Genomic DNA, 15,323 nt, shown 5'->3' with positions numbered 1-15,323 from the left:
CAAAGAAACCAAGTTCATCCCTAATTTGGAAAGCTCGTTGGATGCCTTGATTTATTTGACACTAGTTTTCACCGCTGTCCGGCGTTCTGTCCCAACTTTGTTATAACATACCATTAGTAACCAGTTCCGTTGTTAAACATCAGAAAGAAATTCAAGAACTCGAACACGTCTGTTTCATTTCAAAACAATTCTGTAATTCACTCTTTGTAGCATCATTCGGTTTTTCATCAGTCATATAAGAATATTTTCACTCTTTAACAGAATGGCACGTGTTAGTATCGTACAAACCACATTTTCAATTGCTGTAATTTTCTATATGTTTGTATCGATATGTGGACTTTGAGTTACAAATGTCCAATTGCTGCTAAGTTCATACCAGATCCATGGTAGTGCGATATATCATTTCCAACGGACTTCATTACCTGCTTTTTATGTGAAGGCTGGACGAAATCACTGCTTGTGTATGTCTAATTAATGGAAAATACGAATGGCCAGATAAAACACTATGCTAATCCATTTGATGACAGTTAGGCGGCAGTTCGATCACGTGTTGTTCCAATCAGAAGAACTGTGGTCACTGCCGTAGGAGAACCAATAGAAGAGATTCAATACAATGAAGCTGAACGGGAAGAGAATTCTGGATAATTGATCAATTTTGCTAACGCTGTTAACATTCCCCACTCGTCCTGCAACTCTTCTTCTCATCTCGGCTTTGTAATGCTCACTACCTACTATGCAGTTCCAGAACTGGATACAACAAGATCGAATATAGCGACTGGCAGATCGGATTGTGCGAACTTTCCCGGACCGAATGGATCCATCTCGAGGCCTCGAATACGGTGAGAAGCCATCCTACGTAAAGAAATCGTAAACGAATTAGAAATATTAATTGAGAAACAATTAATATACATTTATTTAAAAGTATAAAACTTACTAATTCAGTAGAAAATGTTTAAATGAAATAAATAAGGAAGCTAACTCTATGTTTAAAGAGGATAATAATTTCTGTAAAAAGGGATAGAATAAATAAGATCTCTGTCGAAGATTTTGATGCTCTTATAGGGCCACTTCTTGGAGAGTGTTAAAAGATTCCGTCTTGAATGATTTAGCGGAAAAGAATGGTCTGAACGCATCGTGCTTGAAGACTACTCTGAAATCGTGTCAGCATCGGTCGATCAGTGAATAGACATATGGGGCGAGCTTGCCCCAGCAGTACATGCCATGGTAACAGGTAATTGACGATTGATAATTTTGCATATTAGATGGAGAAGTCTATTGCTGGTTTGTTTTCTCTGAGATATGTCATGGATAATCTGAACGGAGATACGATATCATTATACACATGCGTATATATGTACATAGAAAATGAAAGGTTGACCCATTATTAGCGGATATATATGGCAATTTCGCAATCTAATGAAAAATTATATGTCCCAAGAGACAGTGAACTCTTTATTTTTGTAGTGCTATGCTCAATACATTGCTCTTTTGTGGAGAAAAAAGTGGTCACAAATGCCATTCTTCTACGACACCAATTTGAACTCATGGACGGCCCTCGCAAGGCAAGTGGTTCAGAGCAGTCTGTCTCCATCAGACATCTCATCACGTTGATGTATAAGTCTCACCACATCACTGTCTACTCTATTCTTCGTGTACTTCGATTTTCAGATAGACTCGCACAAGTTGAGCTCCGCAGGACGACAAAATATCGTTTACAAACAGGAAATTAGGATCGAGAAGTTAATTGAAAAGCTATTTGTGAGAACTAGATATATTGTCTCTGCGTCTAGACAAAATTTCAAATTATTATTTTAACAGACCATGCTTGGCTTTATCAACCGGTTTATGAGTTTTTGTCTGTAGAAGTGTGTGTGTTCATGGGTCAATTTGCCTGTTGTGTGAGTTGGAAAATCCGGAATAACTTGTGGGAAGGAAATCTGCTTCCTCCATCTAATATCAGCCTTTGGGAAAACAAAATCCCTTCCTTTTACCACGTTCAGTGGTTATTTCTTTGAATAAATCCCACATTAAAACGCCATGATTACTCCCACCTAAAAGGTTCTTTTACTCAAAGATTCTTAATACTTGATGAATCAACTGATAACCAGATCAAGAATATTGCAATCTCTTTTTGGTGTAGAAAATAGTCATCCAGAAAATTGAGAAACGTTCTGCTACTCAGTGAGCTGCCAATCCACGAGTTTCAATCAATAAATGGAAAGTTAAAATCCCCATGAACAAGGGACATTCTAATTTGCTGGCCCACTCTGTTTGTACACCTGAATAGTTGCTCATTATGTTCATCAAGGTCATTTGGCCTATAACAGACTCCAACACTCATTTTTGTTTTTCCAGTGTTTATGTAAAACCAGATTAATTGAATTCCAATCAGAATGATTGCGTTACTCGTTATCTCCAGATCAAAGAATGTCTGGAATGTGGTTGAAGGTGCAATTGAAACTTATAGAAGAACACGATGATGATAGTTATCATGCTTCCAAGTGACACGGTAGCTCAACACTTTAGATGTGCTGTTTTGGTGGGTGGAAGGTAGCAGAACACAAACCACTAATCTCCTGCCATAGTGTCCACTGTTCGTGATCCTTTTTCAAAGTTATAAGCAATTTGAGGGACTATTTTGCCATTCGCTATTTTGCCTTGTCATTAAAGTCAGATATGGATCTTTTTGGGCCGAGGCAACCTCTAGCTACCTATTTGTGGGTTCTTAACAATGATTCCCTTCTCTTGATTGATTGTGTACTCTAAAAATCTCGACAAATTCAGCCATTTCGTTACCTCGGCCTGTAACTCTGCCTGCCCTCCAACAGGTTGAACAGCTACACGATTTTTCTTCTGATAGCAAGCCACTATCAGAAGAAACTATGCATTCTACATCCTAGGCATGTGGAGTGAATATTAGCGATTAAAGGTATGTTCACTTTCCAGTGAATATTCAAAATGTGAATGGTATTCTCACTTCATTTACTATTGTAATTAAAATACTGATGACGCACGGTGCTTCCTTAACTTTGTCCGATAATGCGATACAATAATAGGAAATAAAAATACAAATTAACAATAATGACTGCTTCGTGAATTTTAGTTAAACCAAAAATCGAGGAAATCTGCTTTTACGCCGCTAGGGGGAGCTGAAGGAACGAAACGCTGGCGAGCAAGTCGTTTGTTAGAAGTGCGGAAAGTTTGAATTTATTTTTGTTGTTATGAAGATAAATGTGGTATAAAGAACTGTGGATTGAATTTCATGGGCCAAGCTGTTAAAGGTAAGAAAAGTAACTGTATTAATAATAGTGAAATACTTAAATTATTTTTACAGAACCTACAGATTGATAGTCAAGTGCTTCAACGTATAAGTGTTGTGAAAATGCTGCAGGCTATGTTCATTATTTATTGCCGATTATTTTAAATAAAGTAAAGTCAAAACAATTAAATGTGTTCCTGAATAGTGCCGGTACACTTTTCTGGAATTTCCGAAAATTAAGAAACTAAATGTTAGAAAAGCGGCAAGACTCAGAAAAAAAAAAATAAAGTAGTAAAATAAAATAATTAACGTAGCTATTATCAAAGATACGTGCTGCTAAAATATTAAATTCTTTATTGAATTCGCTGTCTCGAGGTACTATCGGGATTATATACTTCACCCCTCCAGAGAAAATGAGTCGTTCAAAGAAAAAAAAATTACGTATAGCAGAAAGGTAAACTCCAGAAAAATTTAAAATAGCCAAGAAAGTATAAAGGAAATTTAAGAGGTATCGAGGAACCTCCAAGGATACACCGACAAGTAAAAATGCTTGGATTGTAAATATTGGAAAGTCGGAGTGGAACTTCGAAACGCTCTAAAATGAGGGTTGTATACGAAGTCAACTACTTGTGACAAGTTTATCGCTAATTATATGGGGGTGACGGTGAAGAGGGAGGGAACAGAGCAAGAAGGTGAGAGTGGGCAGTAGGGCCTACCAGGCGAAAGTGTGGAGGGGGAGGTGAGGATAGGGCGGAGGGACGTTCAGGGGAGTAAAGTATAGGGCTAGGGCGCCCAATTTAGGGTGGGAAAGCACTGAGAACTGTAGCTCAGTGTGTATATTCCCACACTGGCCAGGTCGGCTGTAGTTGGTTTCAGCTTATCCCACGCAGTGCCATAAAGGAGCACAGCATTAGCAAGCAGAGGGTGGCTGGATGAGTATCCTCTGCATAGTCCAGTCGGGGGGGGGGGGGCTGCTAGAACAGCACATACAACCAGTTATCCATCTGAAATGTACATTATGCTAAAAATTACATATTTCTTTCAGACGTGAACATCAGTTTCTCTCAATTATCACATTTCCACAGCATACACTCTTTAAGGGAGCTTAATATCACGCACTTTCTTGCAGACCTTTCACACACACACAGAATGACTACCCTCAGTGCACATACAAACGCATACATGCAGAGTGGTAGAATTTAGTGAGGCTACTTGCTGGACAGGCAGAATTTTCTAGCAGGCCTTGAGAAAACTAAACAATCATCAAATATCGCGAGCCTTTAAAATGCATTAAAACGTGAGCTTTTAAAACACGCAGAGAATTAAAACGCATAATAATATTAAACGAAAGTGTTGTTTAACACTTAAGTGAAGTTAAATTATTTCTGTTAAATTGCGTTTTGAAATGACAGCCATTATGCAGTCGTAACTATCTGGGAAATCTAGTGTTGGATTTCGAATTGATGCTAACAAGATATTCAATATTATCGAGTGAAAATAGATTCGTCGGGGAGGGGGTGTGGTAATTATCATTCGAGGTTGTTTTTAAGTAAACGCTACTTATATTTCTGGTGAATTATAATGTAAGGGAGAGGCTGATTTGACGCTGGGACAGATACATAAACAGGGGTAATGTTGCGTGCATGCAATTGTATCTATCGCAATAAATGCTATGGCAGAGTGTCCTCGTGTACCTTATTTTTGCAACATTTCTCGTAAGTCATGATACTTTCCTCCATCGTCTACAGTTTCATATTTTTAAATGGAGATAGGCGATATTTTAGATATGGTATTTGAAAAAATAATTAACAAATATTATTAATGGATTATATTGAATAAACTTACTTTGATAGCGGAAAAAAAGTCTTACTAAGTATTAACGTAATCAGAAAGCAAAGTAAATTTATTATAATTACTCGGACATGTGTCTTAGGTAGAGCCGCTCCTGAACGCTAGCTCAACTCCCCCTTAGTACTCTGCGATGATTACAGAAAACTATGAAATTAGTTTATTGGTAGGTTTCTGTAATAAGTGTGCTCTGTTGTTAACTTGCTTCTGGCCACCTTGTTATCAGGAAGCAGCACTCGAGAGGAAAGCTGCTTCCTGGTATCCGTTCATGCCACGACGAGGCGGGTTGCAACTGTGCACTTACTGACCAGTCCAAAAGGACTAAAAATTCTGCATCCACTGGAAGTCAGAAGCGAATCGTCTGTGAATGCAGTACCAGAAGAAAAAAAAAAGGTGAATTTTAGAAATACTAGAATACAGCAAAACAAAACTAATAGTTTAAAAATATTATTTTTAATTAAATAAAATTATTAAGAAAATAAAGGAAATACTGCTCTGAAATAGGGCCACATGATAGCTCCCCCCCCAAGAGATGAGGCCAGCAGAAAAAAAAAGAAAGAAAATAAATGTGCTGTAAATTAAAGTATGAATAAAATGTAATAAGAATAATAGAAATATTAAAGATAAAGACGTAAATAGAATAAGGAATGAGAAAAGTGGCAAAGGCGGTGGAACTGCACTGAAAGGACAGAATTCATGGGGTTCCTGAGCAAAGCGACGCTGTCACCCATCTCGCTAGTGGACGAGCCCACTGCTTGGTAGGTATATTGGTACACTGCATTCACGTAGACGGTAATTCGATGTCAGTATAAATTCGTGAGTTTGATAGAGGGTGCCGGACGCATGAGAACCGGAAGCCCTGCATTGCTAAGCGAAGAAAACCTGGAAGATGTTAATCAACGTCTACTGCTGCCTCCCAAAAAGATCACTGAGAAGATTTACATCGCGAACGCGCATATCTTCTTAGCATTAAAGTTAGAATTATTTCAATGAATATAGTAAAAGAATTAATAAATTATTTATTGGTATTTGGTTAGCTCACATTTTTAATCACCCTGTATAATAAGAGAACCAATTAGACGCAAACGACATGTGCTTAATTGGCAGTCTACCATGCCATTGAAATTCCACTACTTTCAGTAATGCTGGCGTGTGGTAGCCAAACGTGACAAGCAATGTTGCGTTCTTCCAGCAGGACAATGCGTCTCCCCACAGAGCCGTAGTGACTAGAACATGGTTCGAAGAGCATTCCGCAGATTTTACTACCATGGAATGGTCTTTCCTCTTCACTGCACATGAACCCTGTGGAGCATCTTTGGGCTGCTTCGGAAAGGTCCATTCCACATTTCCATGGCGCGGGTGTCATCACCGTGAAGGTTTAAGACCGTCGTGAGAGAGGTTAAGGATTTTTACCTACTAGAGGACTACTCGTTACGAAAGTTTGTCATACTAAAACTGGAAAAGTCTTCCATGCCAATGAAAGTTTCAGTGTTAGAGATAACTGAACTTTTCCTATTGCTAATAAAATTAAAGAAATGCTTGATCTTTAAATAAAGTTAAACTTTGTAATTATAAAAATAAATCCTTCTTACAGGGCAACAGATTTACCGAGAGTATGATAGGAGTTGAAATCACAAATACCACAGATGCTTTTTTATTTATTTGAATTTAAAGAACTACGAATTCTGAAGGATACCACATATTGAATAGATGGATAAAACGTGTCAGTTATAATGTTGACTTTGATATCAGTCCAAATTAGTCCATTCATCCTATTGTGAACGTTAAGTATGGCTGAATAATTTTAAGCTATTTACCCTAAAATACTACAAATTATAATAAGTTATAATGATCTTTTAAAATCAGTGGTACTGTTTTATTGAAATTCAAGCAATGCAAACACGAAATATTTTGATAAAAATGCATTATTGGGGCCATAAGCTGATCGTGTTTTAACTCAATCTTCGATACCTCATTTTGTGTCATTTTTTTTTTTTTCATTCATTTATTAATTACACACAATATAGTCTCAACATTATGTACATAAAAGTATATACATGATTTATATACAAGATATATTTACATATAATTATATGCTCTGACAAACATTAAACTCTCATGTGTGTGTGCAAGTGTGTTCTTATGCAGGGTAGCTCCCAGGCATAAGCCCAAATCTACCTTGAGAACTTGGGAATATATAGTCTTTACAAAGCAGTCCTTAAAAAGTATGTTAAATTACTTGAGTCTGATTTTACTGTAGCGCTATTCGCACTTGAAATCCCGCACCCACTGGAGGTAGTGCGATACCAGTGAGTGCCAGCAATCCCGCGCCCCGGGTTGGCCATACCAGGGAGCCAGCAGGGAAAAAAAAATAATAAAAAAAAAATATATATATATAATAAAACAACAATAATATTCAATAGTTTGGATGGCACAACTATAAACTTCAAAAATCACAGTTCAATTGAATATTTCCTCAGCTGCTGTTTCACATGCACTGGAACCTCCAAAACCAATAACGGTACTATCCAGCAATCTCCAACTGTACGCCATGGATAATAGACGCTTTAGACCACCAGACCCGACGTAATGAATCTGATCCAGCACGGCAGAATCCAGAATGGAGTATTCATGATTGCAGCACAAAAGACAACCAACCAGAGCACCAGACCCAACACCATGAATCAGGTCCAGCACCCCAGCCGACAGCCAGATGCAGAAACCAATAGTGAAACTCCATGAAGACAATTAAGACACTAGGTTTGCCTCTGAAGAAAGGCTCTGAGAACAGTTCTTCTTGCAAAAACAGCAGCTGAAAACTCCTGAAATAAATTAAAACAGTCACGATTTGCAATAAGCAAATGCACTGTATCAAATGATAAGTCAGGAATATGCGCCATCAAAATCCGCCTTTGGTCTTCATACTCCCGACATAAAAAAATTACATGCATCCAAGTCTCCTGCTCGCCACATGTACAGAAAGGATCTGTCTCCAACCCTCTCTCATATAATTTGGCCCTAAGTGAGCCGTGTCCTGTTAACAAATAAAAAGTGTACATAGAAGGCGTAAACCAAGATGCCACGGTTTTTGCCAATGCATAGTTCACCTGGGGAATATATTTCCTCGTCACAGCTCCAACATCACCACTTTCCCATCTGGTCTGCCATAAATCCATTAATTTGTTCCATATTCGTTGTTTTTCTTCTTTAATATTATTCTCCAAATCAATTGTAATATCCAAAAACGTTACTGATGTACCCTTTTTCAATTTGTACAAAAACCCTCTGTAGACAATAAAAAAATCCAATGGCATGGTACCAGCAATTACCTGTAGGGCGTTTGTAGACGCTGTTCTAGGTACTTTCAATAAAGTTAATAACATAGAGCGCTGAAGCGATAAAAGTTTCGATCGAATCCTAGTTTTAGTTACCACAGAAAACCAAACAACAGCCGCATATGCCACTATCTGGAGAAAAATAGTCTTATAATACAATGACAACACTCTCTTATTCAATCCCCACTCCTTACGAGAAATCCTAGCAATGGAGCCTGTAAAGTGTCTTACTTTTACAGCAGTGATTGGTCCTTGTCAACTATGACTTTTCTATGAGTGAAGTGCTTTAAATAATGTTATAGCTTGCATAAACCATCTCGATCGCCGAAGAGTGATAGTTAATAAGTGGAATGAGAATGAATGATCTTAAGGACCTGAAATAGCGTATCGTGAACTTTTAAGATTCTGAAATGAGCTCCTTTCCTGCTGGTTTTGAAATAACTATAGAGATAGATGAGAGCCATTCAAAAGATCCGAATTTAAGTATACAAGCTCATTTACTTGTATATCTGAATTACTTCTTTATTTCTCAACACCAGAACTCGATTTCTTTGTCCAGTATCTTGTTCAAAGGTAGAATTCTTTTTTGAAAAATACTCTAAAATCAGTTATCCAAAGCAGATCACGCGTTATCATTTAGTCTTTGGGTCAAAGTGACCACCCAAAGACTACCCATAGTGATAAACAACCATCAAGACTATCCTCTGGATTTGAAACAACTTAAAACACCTTTTTATCGTTTAATTTTTTGTTTGAAATTTGTGGCAACCAGCTTTTTGCTACCTTTACACAAATCGCTATAAAAAAAAGTATATACTCTATTAGGAAACCGATAAAATTTGGTACACAATCAGTTCTAATATCTACGTTAACTACTATGATATTTTAAAGCTAATATCCAATTCCTTAATAGGCAAAATAATTCTTTTTGAACGACTCTCATACACTCATGCAAGTCAATGGCTTGCAATTTCTTATGTGGCTTAGAAATTAGTGTAGAAAGAGTTAAGTCCACACAGCTGCGTTTACAAATTCCTTGAATTTAACGTCCAAAGAAATTTAAATTTTCAACAACAGGAGAAGTTCATTTTCCTTGAAGGATTTAATTACCTTACCTGTTCTCCTGGACAGACTGTGGCGCACGTGTTTCTAGGAACAAAGATTTCGGGTTTTTCCTCTTGCACGGAGTCATCAGTTTCGGGATATTCTCCGCTGCCGACCTTGGTAAAATAATGAACCCCAGCAAATTCTAGTAGAGTGGCGATAACGAACATGAAACACATGATTACAAACCAGTCCAGGGCTGTGGGATAGGACACTTTTGGAAGATCTGTTTTGGTGTCCAGTCCAAAGGTCGACAGGGTTAGCACTGTGGTGATACCTGAAACGGTAAAGAGAATTTTTTTTCAGTTTATGTTTGTGTTAACAACCAGTTGTGAAAGTAGAATATGACTACGTGTATGTGCGCGCTTTTGATGTATCTTTAAATTCGTGTTCGTATTCCTACTTACGTATGCCATTGCAAATTATGCCTCTGTCTAAAAGTTAAGTTACAGCCATAACATCTGGGATGTCAAGAAAAACTATCTGACGGAATTCCATCCTATTTTTTTCGTAAGAGGGTGAGAAGAGATTGGGTTGTGTTGAGTTTGAAACGAAATCTCCATTTTCATAAGTTATAAGCCTGGTTTTTGATTTAAGCTTTTAATATGCATCAGCTAAACAGCTCTCATAACCAGCTTATGTTGTTTGCAATGCTGTGAATAATGACTTGTGGTAATAAACATCACTCATCCAAAAGAGCAGAACTTAATGAATGTAGAGTTTTGGGAGGATATCAACGTGCTTCAGTCTCTTATATCATCCTAAACCATGCCAATATATCGTTTGGATGAAACAAGCAATTTCTATTAATAAAAGTGAATTCAAATTGCTGGGTTTATTTGGCTGATTGAATTAGAATTACAATTGCTAGGTGCTTTTAAAGCAAGGATTGGATTACAATCTACAAGGACAACGGCCAGCCGTAAACATTTTTCCGAATAGCCTTTTGTCTATGTGGGTGATGGGATGGAGAAATCACTCCTAGTAAAGTTATAATAAACAAGTTAGGTAATTCAAGCAGTTTGTTATATTTCATGTGTGTTAGATTTTTATTTTTTTTAAATTAATTGATTCTCAGGAGGAAGTAATTTGAAAGGTAATGTATTCCAATGTTTCCGTAATAAACTGACTTAAAGCCTATCGAAATACAACTTTTTTTAGCCCACGAGCAATATTTGGAATAATATTGATCCGACCCATCTGGAATCGTATAAAATAACGAAAAAACTCCCACACATTCGACAGGTTCGAAGGGAGTATACATAGATAATAATACTGCATACAATACAACATGTCTTATATATAAATATGTTTCATATCCAATAAAATAATGCATAATATTTCATAAGCAGAACATTGGTATACACATTTTGGGATCCATGATATTAATACAGTCGCATTTTATACATATTCCACTACACTAATTACTATGATTGATTGCTGATAGTTATTCGGTTTTTAGGAGCATTAGCAACTAAGGCCATATTGCTCCAGGGATATGCGGTGGTCATTCCCTGACCTTTCCGCATCCTCCGTACTAATTACTGTGCAATCTGTACATTGTATACTTTGATATCATTTTGATGGTTATCTCCCACTTATTGATTGATGCAATTTCACTTTTTAATACGCTTTTGATCTCAATTATCGTCCACAGAACTGTATATCCAGTTGATTTCAATCACTCCATGGCCACTTCATGTCATTAGTTTAATTTTTTTTCGTGGTTGATATCACATAGGGATATGCTGGTACGACTGTGCTATTATTTCCTCTAAGACATGTCACTGAAAAAAATTTTCCGAAATGATATTTAACTTATTAAATAAAACCATCGTATTTAAAGCGAATGTTCTGTTGAGGTATTCCGTATTTTTCAAGGAACTCTTCAGGGACATGCTGAATCCACTTGTTTTCTTATTTCCCTTGGACCCTGTGTGATGTTTTCTCACGGATGGAGCGTCTGTAATCTTTGTAATCATTTCAGCTAGCATTCTGTCCTGCTAAGTAGTCCTCACTCTCGGGGAGGGGGGATCAGATCAGAATGAAGTTGAAGAACAGGATGCCCCTAAATATTGTAAATGATTTCTTTACCAACCCATTCATTTACCTCATTAATCAATATGAAAGACTTATGAACATATCAGACATATGCGTAGACCATCTTGGAGCAGATGTCCAAATGGTCTACGCATGCATGGGTACTGTACGCAAGGTTTTCTGGCGCCTACAAGCTCTTGCCTGATTTCCCACATCGCAGCATTCGTTTCAACTTTGGTTTTTGCAAAATGTTGTTTGAACACTAGGTTCTCATTCCACATAAAACTTAGATCGGTATGAGATTAGGCTTTAACGATAGTCATGACATTAATTTATATTTAATCCTATAGACTGCAGGTAACCTTGAGATCTGTGAGGTCTTTAGCAGCTTTATCTCTGACGTCTAAGATAGTTCTTTTGATTCAATGAATTACTATGTATAAGTATAGTGCGAAAGCATCAATAATACATAGCCAAATCTGAATGAACAGAATATTAGCAAAGCGGCATCGTTTTAAGTTATATCTCATATTGTGAATACCTTCACAACGAGTTGCCATGATATTGCACTACTTCGAATAAGTAACGCTTCACCTGAGGAGAAGACTAATGTTACTTATTCTCAGATGGATACCACCACCACCCAGACGGCACCGTTTCAGGGCTATTTGGCCCTTCTTCGGTGGGTGGGTGGGTAGGTACCCGAGTGATGCAATGATGGCAAAACAATTATGAAGTATAACTCCACAATATGAGAGATGCCTGATGGTGTATGATGTATTTAGACTATAAAGCATTTAGGGCGTAAGCCTCAAGCTATGGAAAAGTCTAGACTATGTATAACTATAGTGCGAAAGCATCAATAATTGAACTATAAAGCATCAATAATGCTTTATAGTTCAATGAATTACTTAAGATCATCTACGTGTGATTAAAATTCAGGGTGTGTTTGCCAAAAATGATTTCCGTGATACTTCAAGTAGTAATGGAGATACTATTCTCCCCTTGGTTGCTTCTGTGTTCGTATAGTGAGGGAGGGGGACAATGGTGACCGAGATTTTTGATTTTAAAATGACCATAAAAAAATGGAGAGTGCTTTTCATAAGCGGCTTTCAGATCAAGAATTCCACAACGATCTCAGCTCTTTTAGCCAGTCTTCTCTGAATTCTGAAAAGCTTGTCCAGCAGGTTGGTACTGGTTGATCTGTTATTGATAACTGTATATAAGTAGCGATGGCTGCGTCCCAAGCAATGAGAGCCGGAAGTATAACCTTAACTTAAAGAGTAGTTGATTGAAGGATTGGAATGATAAAATTCTTTAGGACTCTTGATTTTCGGAATGGGTACCAACCACCATATACGTGTTCCAAATTTGCGATATCGTGCCATATTTTAGAATTCTCCAAAATATGGTATGGATGATACGAACAGTGAGGGACTGCATTTCTAAAACAAATGGTGGAAAGTTATCCGGTCCCACCATTTACTGTACCTATAACTTTGTCTTTGGTGATTGTCACGTCCGCCAGGCTCCATTTATGCTGCTTATTATTAGTTGCTATCTTTCCTAGTTCGCGTTTGAGCTATCTACTCCTGTTGCTTTCCTATATCTTGACAATCGTTGTTAGGAAATGTTTCTTTTATCCATTTAGAGAATAGTAATTTTTCCATATCGATCTTCTGCTTCTTTTTTTGATTACCCGTTTTGTTAACTTTTCTCTTACATCATGCAGTGTACTCGTCATTTCATTTTAAGAATTGAGCTTGCTTCTTTTTGAAAGCTGTATGTTATTCAGTTTTTTCTATTTTCTCTCAGAGTCTAAAGGCCAGTTAGGTTCCCATTCTTTTGGATATATTCTTTATAAAGAATCGCAACTCCCTTCCCTTCTGTCTGTTATTTTCGTGCTAATGAATGCATATCCAGAAGAATGTGCAAAATGTTATTTTTTCTTGTAGCCTTCATATTGCAGATTTTGGGTTGTGTTGATCAATTGGACCAACTTTTGTTCGTTCGAAGTGCACGTATTTTCTCTTCTACATTGAGTGATGTGCTTTGCTTCTTTCTGTATGGCTCTCCTCGTTTCTGGGTACTATCTTTTCATTATTTACATCCCTTCTCAACTGATTGTATCTCTTCTTGCCTGGTTTCTTCTTGTGAATCTCTCGCAACTTGTGCATATATTGGAGTTATTCTTTTATCGTCCTCTTTTCCTTAATCAGGAAAGGTGAATGAATCAGATATGAGACTTTCCTACCATTTCTGTTCTGTTCATGATCCGTTGTTAACCTGGTAAGAGCGGTCAGTTCCAGTTACAGCACAGGATTCGTGAGACAGCTGTTGTCAATGCACGTTTTGCTACCCCCTTTTATAAGTAGAATATCATTGTTTACACACTTCTGAGGTCAAATTTTTGAAGTGAAACTTCTTTAGGTGCGCTCCAGGCAGTTTCAGATGGGAATAACTTGCGTTCGTGGACAGAGAAAAAACGCAACGAAAATGCGACCATTGCCATAAGTAAACGCATTACAGGCGCTCTGAACAGCTAGCTATCGTACTAGATTAAACGCCCTCGAGTCTCGTGCGATCACCAAAGTTAAGCCCGGTTAGTAATTGGAAGGTGACCACCTGGAAATACGTGGTGAGTTTCTTGCCGTCCTTTCTTTTTTTTTTCCTTTGTTAACCTGTGGAAAATATTCTTCCGATTTTCACGTATCATTTCATTTTGTTATTTGGTATGTTGAGGGTCTAGCGGCTCCTGGGATTTCTCCCATCTCCGCAGTGTTCTCTGTATCGAGTGAGAGTACCCTGTCAAGCCAGAGATTTAAAGTGTGTGGATCGTGTACAGTGTAGTCTGTTGTGCCCATTGTTCATCTGACTTATTGGCTATCGGGCCCCTGAATTGGTAGGTAATAAAGTGTACATCTGCGCTTTATATCTTTACTTTTATAGCCTGTGGAAAATATTCCACATATTTTTGCTTATTAGAATCGCCGTTAATAGAATTTCAATTCGTAAACGTAATCACAATGACTGGCGCTTACTACATATCGTATAGTGAACGGCATTTTGTTATGGAGTATCCATCGTAAAGTGATTTGATTGTACAGTGAACCAATCGTAAAGAGGTGAGTCCACTGCAGTGAGCGTTGTAAGGCGTACACGTGCAATGCGTCAGTGGATTGACAAAAATTCACTAAATAACACCAAGAAAATTCGACACGAAATGATTCATCCTCCCCCCACACACCATTGTACCACTCCGTACCAGTCACGCGCGACGCATGACCCAATCAGTAGCCCTACTGATTGCGTCATGTTATTTCTTTCGTTATTCTCCACCGTATTTAATAAAAACATTCGACGGAAAAGAATTTATAATTCGACATGTCGAAGACTAATAGTGAGCGTTGTAAGGCGTATACGTGGAATTCGACCACCGAAACCACCTCCATTGAGTACAAAGGAGAGATCTAAGCTATTTCGACAGCGTAAGAAATTAAAGCGTGCGATGGAATTGAACAGAGACCAGAGAAGATCCATCCACATCTTCACAGCCTTACACCTCCCTAGAAATGTTAGAAGTGAATTTGGAAGGAGTCATGGAAGTTGATACTGCAAATGAAAACGATGAAGAGTCCTCGAAGCCCAGTCGTGAGCGAAGAAGCCAAAACCGACTGCCAGAAATACTCCATCACATCGCTCAGCACGTAATACACAGCCGGAGCACCAACAGGATT

General features: G+C 37.8%; 1 protein-coding gene across 1 annotated transcript in view; it reads right to left on the bottom strand.

Moving 5' to 3' along the window:
* Window positions 1-543: 543 nt before the first annotated feature.
* The window catches only part of LOC150085532 (gamma-aminobutyric acid receptor subunit alpha-6-like), an 87,843-nt gene continuing 73,063 nt past the window's right edge, over window positions 544-15,323 (bottom strand). The window contains exons 8-9 of the mRNA XM_090374591.1: window positions 9,558-9,823; window positions 544-852 (exon numbers count right to left, since the gene is read on the bottom strand). Coding sequence (XP_090230717.1) covers window positions 544-852; window positions 9,558-9,823 — 575 coding nt within the window. The remainder of the gene's footprint in view (window positions 853-9,557; window positions 9,824-15,323) is intronic.

Source organism: Mastigoproctus giganteus, chromosome 5, assembly GCF_048544385.1.
Source record: "Mastigoproctus giganteus isolate SK-2022 chromosome 5, ASM4854438v1, whole genome shotgun sequence".
Classification (NCBI taxonomy): domain Eukaryota; kingdom Metazoa; phylum Arthropoda; class Arachnida; order Uropygi; family Thelyphonidae; genus Mastigoproctus; species Mastigoproctus giganteus.
The sequence above is the reverse complement of the archived record's forward strand: the minus strand, read 5'-3'. Positions and strand labels throughout refer to the sequence as shown.